The sequence below is a fragment of the Rhamphochromis longiceps genome, linkage group LG10 (genome assembly GCF_057381845.1).
Source record: "Rhamphochromis longiceps isolate RC_006_pf linkage group LG10, R_longiceps_female_GT1.1, whole genome shotgun sequence".
Classification (NCBI taxonomy): Eukaryota; Metazoa; Chordata; class Actinopteri; order Cichliformes; family Cichlidae; genus Rhamphochromis; species Rhamphochromis longiceps.
The window spans coordinates 27,618,064-27,635,177 of record NC_140566.1 but is presented as its reverse complement, the minus strand read 5'-3'; the positions used below and the strand labels follow the sequence as shown (position 1 = coordinate 27,635,177).

At 38.1% G+C, this 17,114-nt stretch overlaps 1 protein-coding gene across 2 annotated transcripts in view; it reads right to left on the bottom strand.

The window, feature by feature from the left end:
- Window positions 1–794: 794 nt before the first annotated feature.
- mcama (melanoma cell adhesion molecule a) overlaps window positions 795–17,114 on the bottom strand; it is a 57,739-nt gene continuing 41,419 nt past the window's right edge. The window contains exons 8-16 of one of the 2 annotated variants that reach the window (XM_085421199.1): window positions 15,768–15,912; window positions 15,104–15,219; window positions 14,718–14,859; window positions 10,374–10,504; window positions 10,039–10,180; window positions 7,369–7,404; window positions 4,434–4,560; window positions 3,343–3,460; window positions 795–2,895 (exon numbers count right to left, since the gene is read on the bottom strand). In XM_085421199.1, coding sequence (XP_085277325.1) covers window positions 2,887–2,895; window positions 3,343–3,460; window positions 4,434–4,560; window positions 7,369–7,404; window positions 10,039–10,180; window positions 10,374–10,504; window positions 14,718–14,859; window positions 15,104–15,219; window positions 15,768–15,912 — 966 coding nt within the window. In that variant the 3' untranslated portion in view covers window positions 795–2,886. The remainder of the gene's footprint in view (window positions 2,896–3,342; window positions 3,461–4,433; window positions 4,561–7,368; window positions 7,405–10,038; window positions 10,181–10,373; window positions 10,505–14,717; window positions 14,860–15,103; window positions 15,220–15,767; window positions 15,913–17,114) is intronic. The other variant, XM_085421200.1, reaches the window with a different exon arrangement.

Below are 17,114 nucleotides of genomic sequence, written 5' to 3'. Positions count from 1 at the left end.
CAACTGTATTTGAGAAACAGAGGAGCTGATGTGGGTTGCAAAGTAGCTTGCTTTGAGCAGGTTAAATACTGCAATCTGTGTGAGAGATGCCTATTGGATGTGTAAAAGGGTGTCTGCTGAGCCATCACAGCCTGAACTAACACTGTGCTTAAAATGTTCAGTGTGCATTTTTCCTGTGAGGCACCCAATCACACACAATTTATTTCTGATTTGGGTTCTGAATTTACACTCAGACATCAAACCTATTAAGAACCTCTGAAACAAACCAGCTCACTGGGTTCCTATGTGTTGTTCCCCCACTGTTAAATAAACACTAAATGCTTAAAGCACAAACTTTCAGTGTAGAAAATATGATGTACTTTTGCGCTTTTCCCTCAAAAAAACCCGTCACAGGCAGCAATCCATCCAAGCAGCAAAAATGCAAGACAAAGCCAAAGTACCGAGTCGTAGTCATGGTGGCAGCGCCTCCTTTGGAGGCTTTACACTAAATGAAGAGAGAATGGCTGATTTGATTCGCAGCTACATGAGCTAACGCTGCCTGAATTCATTGCAGATGTGAGCTTTGTTTTCTGACCTGCCTCCTTCCAGACTCCAGCTGGAAATCTGAGCTACTGTTGGAGTCACTTCCAGTTCGTGCTGACAGCGGTTTGGAGGCTGCACTCCTTCCTGTCTTCTCACTGTGGGACTGTGCAGAGCTAACACACTGAGCTCACATTTGCTGGGGTTCATATTTAGCCTCTGGGCTCTCACTTCAGAGCTCCCTTATACCTCTGCAAAAGTAATAACACTTTAAATGAAAACTTTAAATGAAACTTTATTTGGCTTTATTTTCTTGCGAAAAATATAAAAAAATGCAAGCTCAAAGAATCACATGTACAGTACTCAATTTACACACGTAGAGAAAAAGAAAGAACACAACATTTTTTTCCCCACCAGTGAAAAAAATCCAGAGCAATAAAACAGAATCAGAAATGTTTCACTGCACACAGGACACTGTCGGCGTTATGGCTTCGTGCAGCTTTTCTAAACCATAATGACAGTTATTGCCTGAGGACAACCTGTACCTGGATATTTCTTCCAACTTCAGCTCAGTGGTACAAAAAAAAGACACAAACCAAAAGCAGATAACAGAAAACACATCACTACTTTGTTAATGTTGCAAGTCATTGGGGCAATGTAGCGCTCTCAGCAACAAAGTGTATCTTTTTCACAATGATGTACACAGTGAGCAATATTCACAACACTGGGCCAAAAAAAGGAGCGCACCAATATTTTTGCCTCTTTTCCCTCATCAGGCAGCCGGACTGCATTTGTACAGAGTGTTTAAGGTTAGCCACAGTTTCTGCCTCATGTACTATAATTACATGGGAGTAACAGAGTTGAGCACTTACTGAAATATAAATCGTTGAAGGTGTTTCAAAAAGCTTTGAAGATATTTTTCAAGAAACAAATCAACGTGTTGCTGTGTACAGAAGAATGGAGGCATAAACTCTTGTTTACATTGTACAAATGAGTCGAGGAGAAGCAGCTCATCATTTCTGGATATTGTTTTTTAAACACTGTGAGAAGAGTCTTCCAAATATGTTCAGAAAATCAGTAATGTTTAGTTTTCAGACTTCTGGGTTTGCTGAAGATTGTTCAAGCCGTTCTCCTCCAAAATGACAAACTGTAGACTGATATTTCAAGGTTTGAAAAAAAAGCACTTGCTTTAGTTTGGCAGTCCATAACAGAAATCTTAATGTCTGCAATTTATTTTTGTTGAAGGTTTGTGATAGTTTAATGGTAATGCCAAGCCAAGATTATTTTAATCAGTCTGGCACAATGCTGACCAGAAAACTAAATGTTCAAATCTCAGGTCTTCGCATATAATTTCTCAAAGTCTACAAAAACAAAAAGTGTGGCTGCCTGAGGGGGGAAAAAAGCGCAGAGCCTGCAGCCAGACTGGAAAACAGTATCTGCAGCGTGTGTGTTGTCTGGACTCACACATGCAAAAACACTGGGACGCCTTTTCAGGCAACTAGCTCTCAGTGGAAACACAAAGCAAACAGCAAACAAACAAATTCAGTGTATGATGTATTCTCAAAAACATAGGCACAGCAGATCTCTAACCTTTGACCTTTTCACCTTCAGTAATAGTTCAAGGCCACCACTAGCAAGTCTGTACAAACATGTATTTACAAACAGTACACGAGCTTGACAGCAGTTTCCAAAGAAGCTGCCAGTGTGTTGTGTCGTTTTGACGCTCAAATTAGTGTTGGGATTAACCTGCTGATGATCATCGATTCGGGCTGAAATTACTCGTCCTTTTCTTAAAGTCAAACACACTGACACCCTCTCAGTATGACTGTATCATTTGGTCTCTGACAACACGTCCTGCCTTAAACATCACCTGGAACCATGAACACGGATCAACATGCACAAGACCCAGACGCTGCCATGAAATGAAAATCTGAGTGCCAAATTCCTTAAATAACAAAATATATATAATATATACACTTTGATAAAAACAAAAAATAAAATAACATGATGCACGTAAGATGCCATCATACACACTGAACAACAGCAAAGAGCTGAACACAGTTTCAGGAAGTAGTACAAGAACTAATGAATGGAAGAAAACATTCACTCAAAAGAAAATACAGATCTCTATGTACATACCTGTGTGTGTTAATGTGTGTGCGTGTGTGAGTGTAATGTGCATGTATGGTTGCAGTTCTGTGTCGATCATCTGAATACTGCTGTGAACAAAGCACGGTGGGTCGAACGTCCAGACTGTGAGGTGGTGTTACTCTGCAGGTATCAGGTCAGTGGGAGCGTCTCCTGCCTCTGCTGTTCCAACACACACCCACTGCCGGCTTCATTTATCCTGCTGTCTGCTGCACATCTTCACAGGGGCTTCACCGGAGACAAAGAGGAGAGCGTCAGCTTCTCAGATACTCCTCTCAGTCCAGTGATCACACTGAATAAATCCTGTTTCCAGCTGCATGCACTACATGACTGTTATTCTATATTTATCACACATTCAGTGCAGCCCTGAATGTTACCCAGAATGCGACGGCACAAATGTCTAACTTGGATCAAACATTTAAGTTTAACTGAACAGCTACCAAACATGTGAAACTAACCACAATATAGACAATTTTCAACTTCCACAGCCTTGGCAGTTATGTTAAATCTTCACAGAATAAAGGCATTTGATGGCAGTTTTAAAAATGCTGTCACTACAAAAATTGTTGTTGGTGTTTGATGAAATGAAAACTGCAGTCATGGTTCACACAAAATTACTGGCTATACATAGAAGTTGAGTGTAAATTGTGACTGTTCATCCACAACAATAGTTACCTGGTCATTAGGGCCCTTTTTGTCTCCGTTGACAGCCTTTAGGAGGACGGCTTCCTCATTCTTTGTGTTGGTCTTCATCTCCACAACAATCTCATCTTTGGTGGTCTTCTCTTTGGTGCTGACGACAGAAAGAGATGTTGGGACATGTATGTCATGGCTAAAGGCCCAGGCATCAGTGCTGGGCTTGATATGATGGCAAATTCCAATTTAGACAGTTTACCTCTGGTTTCATAGACTCAGTAATTCCATTTTTCCTTCTTTTATAGAACATACTAATCTTACACACGACTCAAATAGTCCTTTATTTTTTACACTTGAAGCACTTCACTTTACAGCCAATTCAGAATCACTGCTTAACCTAGCATGCATGTGTTTTAGAGAGCCAAAATCACAGAATTACTTAATCATTTGGAAGAAAAAATGGATGGATGGCTAGATAAATGGCGAGAGTGTAAACCCAAAAATATATAATAAAAAATATATAGTGTACACATTTACTAACACGTTGCAACAGTGCAAACTGGATGCAGGCGTAAAAAATATTGTTGGCAGCGTAGTGGCACGATTGCGTGACCGTGACCCTGTTGCAAATGTATCCCTGTCAGTTCCCTTTTCAAGATGCAAAATATAGGGAGAAAAATATTTAAATAAAGTGCACAAACTGATTTACAAACATCTACGATGTGCAATTTAATTGAGTTGATATTAAACACAGAAAAAGCATGTTTTGTGCTTTATATTGATAAAGAAACAACCTGGGTGTTAGAAAGCAGCACAACTTTTATAAATCACCCAGAAAACTAGCCACACCTGTCAATGCTCTTTAGGGCCTATTTAGTAAATCTGGCCCTCACAGAGTAGCTGGAGGCTTCAGACTGCTCTAGATAGCCTGTTTCAGCCTGTTTTTTCAACTCTTTTATCTCTATGATGCAGACGTTGCTAATATACTAATATCAGGGACATGTGATGCCCGTGAGCACAGAAGCTCCACCTTACATTTTGTTTGCCATGGGCAGCAAGTTATAAAGTTTAAGTGTAAGAATGAGCACAATCGGTCACCTTTAAGCAGAATGAGTAGAGACAATACTTACATCTCCTGCTTGCCAGAGCGTCCACAGGGGATTTTTCCCTTCTTGTGCAGGAAGTAGATTACACTGCCAAGGAAGGCCAGCAGCAGCAGACACACTATGATCACTACAATGATCACCCCACTGCCCTCTGCGTCACAAAAACACAGACAGAGGACACACTGATCATAGGTTCATCTAAAAGGTTAATCAAGTTAACCTAGTTAACTTTATCAATAACGTTTCTGTTTACTGGTTCAACCTGCACATAACAATCACACTACACTGAAGATACATGATTTACTTTAAATCACTCAGTGCTTTCGTGCCTGTTTCATAACATCACTGCAGTCGCCGGAGGAGCTTGTACAGCTTAGACTTTAACAACATGAATATGAAACAGAAAGACGGTGTCACATGTGTGGTGTTGTGAATTTTAAAGCTCTACCAGGGACTTAAAGTGTAAACATTATTGTAACGGCAGCGTTTTCTACTATTCTTCTCTTTAACTTATCTCTTGCAAAACCCTGTAACTATAAGGAAGTATAATGGGGTGTATTTACATACTGCATTACTTGCTGCTCTGCTACAAAGTAGTTTATTTAACAAAGTTCTTCTCTTTACGCGTAAGAAATAATTAACTGACTGTGAAATTATGTCTATTATATTGTCTCTATCATTTAACTGGCAGTGGACGCTGCAGTGCAGCAGGACTGTATGAAAAATCCTTTATTCATTCATTTATAATCATCATTTATTTTGCTCAGCATCTGTGACCCGTAGCCCTAATAATTGACTTCATTTGAATTGCATTATCCATCCAGAATGTAGGGGAGCTGTATTATCACGTCGAAGTCTACTGGAACAGCATTTGTAAGAAGTAATAGACTGGTGGGAAATAATACGAATATTTTAAAGGAAAAACAAATTCTTCCAGGGTAATATTGTATTTTGACTCAATGTGTCATTTCAAGTCCGAAATAGCATTCCTTGATGGCTTTTTCTCACCTCATAAGACTTGCCTGGTTGCATGCCATCATCAAAAAATGTCTTAGACACCTCATGTAGCGGTAACTATCACAAATGTTGTTTTAAGTACTTTGGGGGTGTTTATATGCTGGTCTGTCTGTGACCAATCCTGTCAATGGAATAGTGATGCAGTGATAAAACTTTACCGGTTTAGTAGCTGAAATAAAAGTGAAGGCAGGCATAGTCCAATCAGTGGGCACTGAAGGCATCAGAAACAGAGGCACCATGCCATCACTGGCATCCCACAGCCCTGTTACTCATTAATTTTAGTGTATTTGTAACTCACAATAGCAACAATCGTTATCTGATGCATAAATATGTAATACAAAAGCTTACATCCTTTCCTTTTAATCAAAAGTCTTTAAAAAAAACTTTTGCTACATATCATACAGCCACTGGTACATCTGTGTAGTCTCTCTGTGTCAGTTCATTGTATTGTCCGGGTCTTCTATGACTACAAAACTAGCAACAAGGCCAGGTGGTTATAAACTGATCTGCATTTTCTGTTCTTTTAATAAAATAAAAAACAATTAAACGCTTCCACAGTCATGTGTTCCCAAATCTAACTCCAAATTTCTCAGTTTAAATCTCAAATAAATTTTGTAGTTTGTATAAATTCCCTCGACTGCACTGCTCTAAGCCTTCTGAATATATACTCATTGCAATAAAGATGACAGCTCTTTGTGTCACGTTTATCTCCAAACAACAACGACAACAACAACGACAACAACAACATCTACGACAACGTAAAAACTACAAATTTAACCAAGTGGCTTAATAGCCTCTTTAATAGAATTCTTAACCTTTGCATAGGTGCGTGGGATGAGAGGCTATATAACCTTTGGAACTGAAACATAATTTTGCACAAACAATGTGAATGAGACACTCAGCGTGCAAAGACATGGACAGAGAGGTGACATGGGCAGAAGGATTAGAATAAAGTGATACTATTATCTTTCTATTCTGCTTTCCTAGAGAAAGATGCATCCAAAGCCATCCAATGTAAGGGAGAACTACTAAGAAGTTAGTTTTGAGGACTTCTTCAGGTGTTTTTATACCCGTGGACACACTTCACACTTCACAGTCAGAATTCAAAGGTCATGATATTTTTTTTGCATTTCATCCACTGAAATATCCACGAGTGTCCTGAATCCATATAAAAATTGAGAAGCACACCAAACACGGTGCATAGTGTTAATTCACTCTAAAAATACACATAACTGCAGTATTTTGAGTCCAGCCAATCTCCATGTGAGATAACTACAGCTCCCGATAACGCAGTAAATAAAAGTAAACAAGAATTTACTTCCTATGAGCACTCTACCCTAAATGGAGCACACACTGGGTTTTTTACTGTTGTTTTGGTTCCTTTGTATGGCCCATAGGGCCGATGAAGATTTAACAGTGACTGCTCAGATAACGTCAGAAAATTACTTTAATGCCCCTCGCCACAAATAAGTGCAAATTTTCCAGGTATGTAAAAATCTGCTGTAAAACAAGAGGGGTGTCTGGAAAAGTCAGTAAAAGTGAGACAGTGTCTGTTTTTAGTGTTTAATAAGTTATTTTATTTGTTTTAAAAATTCTGGTATAAATAAATAGTATTTGTACCAGGGCAGAGTGTTTGGTCTACGTACCATTCTAGCTTCTGCTGTGCTTGAATTTGCTGGTGTTACGATTTTTTAGTCTATATCAAACAGAATATTTAATGTGCCCACAGGCCATCCCAAAGATCTGCCAGCGAACCAAAGACAGGACTCGTATCGAGTCACTGAAAAGGATTGATAAATAATGTATGGACTCATCCAACCCTTCACTGTCACACACAAAACTTAAGTCAAAAGCGTGAAAACTGAGACACAAGTTGATAGAAAGTGAACGAAAGAAAAATAGGCGTCTTTAACAAGAAGAGACTGAAGGGCAATAATCTTACCAGGAGTGAAGGGAGCAGTTGTGGTGACCCTGGGAACTGTGAACAAGTAGAACAAAACTTAGAGCGGGTAGCTGTTCATGTCTACCAACATCCGCAGAGCACACACAGACACTCAGATTTAACTGGATTCTTTTCATTTATTATAAAAATCTACTTGGACTGTGTAACACAAGTTTCTGAAGCATGCAAAGCACTTTTCAAAGAATCAATAATGAGTCACTCAAAGATGTTCAAAAAGCTACTTTAACATGCGCCCTTATTCACAAGGGGTCGCCACAGCGGGTAGCTCCACATATTTGATTTAGCAGACTTTTACGCCAGATGCCCTTCTCGACACAAACCCCGAGGGATTTGTGTCTCCTCCTTGGACCGGAGCAGGGATTTTTCACTTGTTAGATATTTGATCATTTAAACAAAGATCAGTTTATTAGCTGGAACAAGGGAAAGTTTCAGATATTGTTTAAAACATAGCTACCAATTATTGAGTTCAGTTTGGTAGCTGCAGGCTTCTTTCGTTTTATTCAACTGAATGTGCTTTTTTTTTCTTTTACTTCGATCTAAATCTGAGGTTTAATGCAGCAGCCTTCAAGCAATCACAAGACTTAAAGAGATGTTAAAAAAAGAAAGAAAGAAATACTTTGGTTTTTCAAAGATATGTTTGAAAATATCCATGATATCCAAGAATCCATGAGAACCTTTTTATCAGTAATCATAGGGAGACGTGTAATTTTCTGAGAGGCCAAAATAGGTAAGAATCACTGCATTTATGTGATAAACTAAGGTGTGATGTATTTACTGTGGTCTAAACCTCTTAACAATCATTACCACTGACATTCATTCAAATTAAGTCTGATACGAGGTGTCATCATAAAGCCTTTGTGTGACATCCGTGTCACAAATGTCATGTAACATCCGCAAGTACCTTAAGAGGACACATTTTACTATCACAGAGACTGTCGAGGTGGACCGGACAATAAAACAAAAGAAAGCTTTATTCTGTCAAGGAATAGAGCTGCATCTATATTTCTTACAGAAGGAGACACAGACAGAGACTTTAGATGCTACTGTAAAATTTTAAACCCTTTTGCTATCTGTGACTAGAAGTCTGACTTTGTTTATCCCTAATCTAGAACTAACCTGCTCTGGAGCAGATTAGTACAAGCCTTCAGTCAGGAGCATGACCAGGAGCATGCTCAGCACATTCATTTGCAATATGAATTAATTGCTAAGGGTAAGATTATAAAAACCAAACTTCACGAGGAAACCACGTGAGCAAGTGGTGTGCACCACTCTAAGCCATTTTCAGTCATCACTCACCCTACTCGAGTCCCTGTAACTTTGTCCTTCAAACCTAACTTCCAGAGAGAGATTTTAAAGAGGGAGGAAAGGGATTTGGGAAGCTCTGCCCAAGGAATGACTTTAAAGGTGAGATTGGTCAAATTTAAAGCAGGTGTGTTTTTTTGATTTTTTATGGATGGGGGAGTTAATAGCTTCACCTCATGAATGCATTCTGGCCTAACGGGTCTTCTGAAAAAACAACAAAAAAAAAAAACAGAAGACATGTTAGGCCTGGGCTTCTTGGGCTGAGGAGGAGGGAAAGTTCACCAAACCTTGAATGATTTGGGGGCTACAATAAGTTCATCAAATAAGAAAGACCCACGCTGAGTTACAATTATAGTGCATGAGAAGTAGTGATGTTTGGTTAAAATGTGACAATCAATTTTTTAGTGTGTCCTCAAAGTGCCTGAAAAATGCATTTAATCTATTTAATACTAAAAAGTCATCTGCTTGTTTTATATCATCTCACGGTACCCTGAGACTCTTCTTTGCAGACATGTATGCACGCAAACATCACCACATATATTTGTACCACATTTTCTCTATATTGCTTATTTTATTGTTTTTTATTATAATATTCATGTTGAAAGTCCAGCGTGTTTTTGAAAGTCGTGTATTTTCAATGTGCAAATACGAAGGAAATCAGACACTAACGTTGTGCACTGGGACGTTACTAATGATTAAGAAAAAGTATGAAGAAGATGTTTGAGGGCTTTCTCCATATGTGAATTCACAAAGCATAATCAACACACCAGCAGTGCCTCTACAAAATGTTTCATTTCTCCAACTGCACGGATAAAAGGAATCAGCATTATGAATACTGAGCAAATGACTTCTGATTAGATTTAGGAAAATAAATGTTTTCTGGAAAAACCATGTTTCCAATCTTTCCTTTTGCACAGTTATTACAGAGCAGGCGGCTAGTAAGTAAATGGAAAATGTATTTGAAGATTTAATGTTAGAACCAGGGCGAGCTAATGATGTTCATTCATTTAGACTTGAAAAGCAAAATAAGTTTTAAGTTTCAGCACTGATGCTGCCTGGAAGAGGTCAGAAAATTCTGTCCTCTTCATAGCTGTACTTTTTAACTCCCTTAATTAGCCAGGAGCCAAATATTGTGCAAGAGTTGTGGCACTGTGTGTAACAGTCCTGTCAAATGGGAATGCAAGCTGGAATTAAACGAGCTAAAAGATGAAAGAAAACTTGTAAAGCTCTTTAGCACCGAGAGTTTCCAAACTAGCATGCTGGAGCAAAGGTTAGCATTGGGAAAACATATATGTAAATGAAGTCATAGTTATAGTGTTCTGGTGTAAGTGAGAGAGAGGCACTTACTGGCTTTGATTTTGAAAATCTTGACGCCAGAGCCCCTGTCACTGGAAACGTTGCACTCAGCGGTGATGTCCGAGGTGACTTTGACCGATACCACGCTGTGAGTCATGTGCTTATGTGTTTTTTTATCCACTTCATGCCAGCTCTGTGGAGACACACAAACACACTAACTAAAGCTGGACTAAAGCTGTTTGAGAATACTGTAATAAATGCTAGCATCATCGTGACATGTAAACAATCATAACAAATCAGGCTAGCTTCGACTGAACATGAACATTGTAGGACAAATGTCATCTCCCACTGTGAAGTAAGTTTGCACTGCGAGGCAGACTAAGTACCTGGCTGCCAGTGATGTTCCAGGAGATGCTTGGCAGTGGATTGCCCAGAGCCTCACAGCTCAGGTTCACCACCCTGCCTTCCACTTCATCTAGCTGGACCTCCTCCTCTGAACCCACCAGTTCAGGACCACCTAGAAGCACACATAAAGAAATGAAGATCATTACATGTCAGTGACAACACGGTCAAACTCTCACAGCCTTAATGAAGTCTTTCTAGTTTAAGTTCTAAGAATCACCACAAATCCCATCACTTGGCTGACATTTACTGTAATTAGTTTTCAGGGCAAATCAGAGGGATGTAAAAACAGAGGGAGCAAGTCATGACCAATAAAGAGAGTGCAACAAAAACATGTCCACATATCTAATGCTGTTTTCACAATTCATTTTTTCCCTCCAGGTCACATAGGTCCTCCTCTCAATAACTTCTCTCAGAGAAACTAAAGGGCTTTGCTGTTATTGCCCCCAGACTCTAGAGTAGTCTGCCAGCCCATGTAACAACCTGTGCAATCAATGACGCTTGTACGTCACCTCTAAAACCTCAAAACTGCCTATTTTAGTCAAACATTTGTCGCTCTTCAATTTCAACAGTTTTTCCACCACTATTAGAGTTTGTGGGTTTTTTTTAACCCTATGTCTAAATTTTATTTTGCCATGTTTATTATATTTTATTGCTGCTATTGTTCTTGTGTTATTGTAAGGAGACCTTGAGGGTCTTAAAGGCGCCCATAAATAAAATGTATTATTATTATTAATATTATTATTATTAGGTATATATTTATTTTTATTTTTGACTTATTCTGAAATTGTTCTTTTTTTTGGAGACCTAGAAAACACTTGGGGTCAACTAATAGTTATAAAATGCATTATATGAATAAAATTGACATGACTTGATATGTGAACTCTGAAGAATGCAAATCAAGTCTGAAGTTGCCCAAAGCGCTCTTTTCTCAAATCCAACAGATGCAGGACACAGAACACAGAAAGCTCGATGCATTCTGCACGCTGAAAATACTTTTCAGCGCGGGGTGGTGTCTGACTAGAGCATGCCAAAGGCAGAACACATGACTGCTGTGAATTCTCCACATAATTATCTGCTCTACCCAAACAAATGGGGAAAATTCTTTAATGTGTTGTCTGAGTGATTTGCACATTTGCAATCTAGAATAGAGCTCCTCGGGGTCATTTCTCGAGTATTTTACAAATGGTGTGTAAAAGCTCGATTCTCAGGCACAGAGATAACAGTCCTGTTTTAGAAACCAAAAACATCCACATTACGAGGTTGCAGGGATGGTAAAGTTGAAGTTGCACAATTGTCACCCAAGAGGTCACAGTTTGTAAAGTGAATAGTTTACTAAATTAAGTTGATTTTCACTCACTTTAGTTCTGCTTTCAACTACGGGCTGACTGACTAACAGTTACCAGTTACCAACATCCATTATTACTGCAATATATAACTGCACAAAATGCTAAGAAACAATTGCTAAATAGCTACAGTAGTAATTTGTACACTCTTTTCAAAAACCTTAAAACTGAACCTTTGAGTCAATTCATGCAGTTGCAGGATGGTGGAAATTATGAGTGTGACACAGTCAAGGCCCATGAATAGCAGCAAGTTGGTTAAATGGGGGGAAATTATGACTTTTTTTGAGTGGAGCAAACCACCATCTAAAGAAAAGAAGGAAAAAAGCACAGGAAGTCTTGCATAAGCTTGTCTTGTGACTTCAGTTGGATGTCAACAGCCCTCAGTACGAGCACTTCATCTGTCAGTAGACGTTCTCTAACACTAGCATGGTGCCAACCAAGTGTGAAAGACGCCCTCAACCAAACATGTCTTCTCAGAGAAACTAAGTTACTTTGATTTATCTTTATTACAATTTTCCAACCTCACCTAATTTTCACTCTAATATTGTTTATTTCCCATTGGTTTGTCGTTATTATTATTATTTTTTCTTTTTAGTCACGTTTCATCATTTTCTTGGCTCTCCACTGGGACCCAATCTGTGGATCGCACTAAACCATCCAACCAGTAGCATTACTGAGAGTTGAAAAACTGTCTAAAGTCTTTCATCTTTAATAAAATGATCAGCGTTCTGCTCTACCAGGTGTAACAATTGAGTTTAACATCCAGGCATCCATGAAAATGGAATTTATGACCTTTAACGGAGTTAGAAGTTAGCAGGAAGTTAGCTCGCTAGCTTCTATCTAAATACAATATAGCATGTCCTGACTGCGGGGTTTTAGAAACAAATTAAAACGTACAGCTCTGTTATCACTTCCAACATAACTGAAGACAGAAAACTAAACAGCAGTGACGTTTGTAGGGTTACTGAAGTTTGGCTAGCTGGTATATAATGATGTGCTACGTGACCGCTAGCGACACAGCTATGTTAGCATAATATAAACAAGCTAACTTTTTTTCCACTCGATAAAAGTTAACGTGAGTGTTCTCGGTGGTCAGGAACAAATGTAAACGCAGACTACTTTAGGCCTGGAAGTAGGATTCGTGATGACCGGATAGATAGTTAGTTAGCATATCGTTAAGGCTGGATCAGGTGAGACCGAACCCACCCTTGTTAAGCTGCAATAGCCTTAAGCTTCTGGGAATTTCCCATGATGGACAAATGTTTCTTCTTCACTCACCTCTTTTCATTCTGTGCCTTTATAAACTACTCTGTATTAGTTATTATTAATCTCTGGCCCTTTTCCACAGTCTGTCTTTTGTCTTGTCTCCCCCAACTCACCATCAATCAGGCAGAGGTTAGCCCCTCTGTGAGCCTGGTTATACCAAATATTAAAAAGGTTTCTCCTTTCCAATGTCATCAATGTCACTGCCAAGGTTGTGTGATTGTTGTTGTTTTCTCTGTATTATTGTAGGGTGTCTACATAACTCTCTCTCCCTCTATATACACATATACATTATATATATATATATATTAGGGGTGCAACAATACACAAAATTCACGGTTCGGTTTGATACTTTGGTGTCACAGTTCGATATTTTTTCGATACAAAAAAATGTTCATGCTTTTTTAATTTGTCATTTATTAAATTTATAAATATATATTTTAACTCAAAAGTACAGTTTTTAAATTTAATGTTGCTGAAACAACAAAGTAATAAAAAAATAAATCTATCTGATCGAGAAATCACTCATCTTTGGAAAAGAGAGTTTATTACAGAGAAATGGCTCTTTGCAAAATAAAAGCTATACTATACGCTTCTTCTGGGCTATACTCTCAGCAGCATATTAAACATATCAGGTCCCCATAAGGAGAATCATGTGCTAACGGCTGTCTAAATGACTCAGGTAAAGTTTGAAGCATGCGTGCTTGTTGTTTTTGTCTGCTTCCACTTGTCTTTGCACTAGGATGATGTCGGCGTAAATGTGCAGTCATATTCGTTGTATTCCCACTAGTGCTGTCAGCGTTAATCTCATTGAAATGATGTTAACGCCACAACACGGCAAATCTCCGTTAACGAGCTACCGCGGATCGCCCCGTGCGTGGGGCTGGACTGCGTCAACACGTTAACGTGCTAACGCAGTAGTTCCCAGTAGTTGAGCATTGTGTTGCACATCCGACATACAGTTTTACTTTTGTCCATGACGCGCTTACCTTCAGGGTCATACTTCACATGAAGACCAAAATAGTTCCAAAGTCCAGATCTGAATGAGGGTGGGGGAGGTTCAATTTGCCATGTTGCAACGAGCTTAGCTTCTGTCTTGCTAGCTTGTGCTGCGCTCAGTGGATCTGCGCTCGACAGTACAGCCTAGGCGGAGTAGTCGAACGCAGATCCACTGAGCTCTCAACACAGACAGCATCGTCAGAAGAAAAGTTGATAAAATAAATTTTAAAAAATTGTATTGTTCGATATAAATGCGTACCAAACCAAAAGAACTGTATCAAACGGTTCAATATCGATATGAGTATCGTTGCACCCCTAATACACATATACACACATATATATATATATATATATATACATATATATATATATATATATATATATATATATATATATATATATATATATATATATACATATATATATATATATACATATATATACATATATATATATATATACATATATATACATATATATATATATATACATATATATACATATATATATATATATATATATATATATATATATATATATATATATATATATATATATATATATATATACACACACACATATATATATATATATATATACATACACACACATTTACATTATATACATATAATACATCAAATTGGGGGGAAAAAAGAAAAACGATTTCCTTGCAAGTAAAAGTGATGGGAAGTTGTTCTAGCAGTGCAGGGGATTACTAACCTTGGACGATGATTTTAACAAAACCGTTGGTTTTCAGGTTAGGCAGGGAGGGGACCGTCACCTCACATTTATACACCCCACTTCTTTCATAGGTGGCATTCTGCAGGTGGAACGTGTTCCCTCGACCCACCACCATCCCATCCTATACATATCCACAGAAAAGATGCACAAACATAAAAAAAGGCTATGATAGCTGGTCAATCCACTGTGGCTACTACAGAAACATCATCTCATCTATTAAATAGACTGGAACAGTCGCAGAAATGTATCTTCCCTTCAAGGAGAACTAGAACAGCAGTGATGTTTACTTACTTCTGTTTCTTTCTTTTTTACTCTGATCAAAGGAAGCAGCTGTAAACTCAGTGTTGTGTTTTAAAGGTTCATACCTTGTACCAGACAGTAGATGTTGAGCGGGAGGACAGAGCATTGCAGGTTGCAGTCAGATCTTCTCCTTTGTGCATTAACTCTTCATCTTTTGGTACCACAACAGCTGTATCCAAATCTGGACACAAGAAAAAGAGACAAAACAAGATATGTGAAAACACAGTTTAAAACAGGCTGTAATTAACAGAGTAAAAGAATCTGTGAATTAAACTTGGTTTTGAACCAAAAAATATGCAAGCCAAGCTTGCCAATTAACAGAAATGCAAAACTCAAAAGTCTGCAAAGACAGGCAGGAATTACGTCCATTGAGCTGTTGGGCAGCTTTGAAGGTTTAATAAGTAACAGCAGCTTAACATCCCCCCAAAAAACCCAGAACAGCAATGAAGAAACCATGTACTGTAGAACAAAATACACAGAATTAAAATTAAAAGCCTTTTTTCTAGCAGAAGCAGAAAGATTTACTTTGTGGTAAATACAGGATATGTCGAGTTTAAATCAACATCAGAGCTTCTTACTATAATATAAGAAAAAAATATTTAAAATTAGAGAAAGAAAGTCTTCAGGTTTAGACGGAAACCTGAGAATTATTAGTAAACTTTCATTTGTACAAAACTGTTTCCTCCCATATGTAAGTATGTATGCCATTCATATCAAGTTGCTCCTTACAATGCACTTTGAGCTCCACTTCTCCTTTGACTTCCATGACGCCATCGCCTTTCAGAGGGTGACATTGGTAGGTGCCGCTATCTTTCCGTGACACTGATGACAGGATCAACACATCCCTACTGCTCTCGAAATTCACATCAGGCTCCTGCAACAAATACTTTCATTTTAATTTTCATCTAAATACATTTTACTTTGGTGTAAAAGCAATAACAGGTAATAATAGTTTGCCTTTGACTTCACTGTACCATATTTGGGCTTGATTAAAAAAAAAAAAAGATAAATGCCTAATTGAAAATATTATTGGCAGGAAGCAAAAAAGCAGTAATTGACTTTTATCTATCAAAAACAGAATCTGTGGTTGGCAAAGAGTTTCCTCAATCCTCTAGTGAATCAAGTAGTCTTTTGTGTCCTCTTAGAGAACGACCAAAGACAGACTCAAAATTAGTAACTTTAAACACAAATATTTGATGAATTAAAAGCAGATCCTTTCTTGTAACCTGCTATCTTAGACAGACAGTCACTTAGAAAAAGAGTTGATTTTTTTGTCCAACTTTACCAAAATCTTCTGAAGGGACAACAACAAAGTCACCCACTATTTATGGGGGAGACCATTAATAATAAGCACATATGGCCAGACAATTACCAAGTGTACATACGAGAAAGCAAAACTAAAAGGCACATAATGTCTGTTGCATTATTCATTACAGTGCAAAAACATTCTGTATACAGCTATGATACAACTGTTAATACATCATGAAAGGTCTTATGGACATTAAAAGTGATGGGGTGAGTTATTAAAACTTTTCAAGATCTGTTTATCTGAAATTCCAGAAATTGGCTAGAGTCAAGAACACAAATTTTTGTTTCACCTTCATAAATACTAGTATGATCAGGACAGTGCAGTAAGGATCTTGTAACAAAAGAGTTCATTTTACAGTTCTGTTTATCATTCAATGGATGTTCCACACTTCAAACGGCTTGACTGACATCATTTTTTTACCATCTTGTCTGAGTTTTTAGCTGTTACTGTGTGAATAAATCATGTAACCTCGATGATGGCTTAACAAAATGGAGAACTTTTCTTTATTTTCTCAGAAAAAAATCTTTTCCAATTACTCTTATGTGCCCAAGTCAACAACCGCGAATAAAAAACCCTGACAGCCAAGTTAAGAAAAGTTGACAAAAGTGGACAATACAAAAACTCAGCTCACTGCCACTTCAACTTTTCTTAATTCGGCTGAGCTGAGGTTTTTCATTGTCTATAAGTACAATGAGTGCGTGTCTGACATGGGAATGAGTCCTACCCATGAGCCCTGTCATTGTGGCCTCTGGTCTCAGACCCCAGCC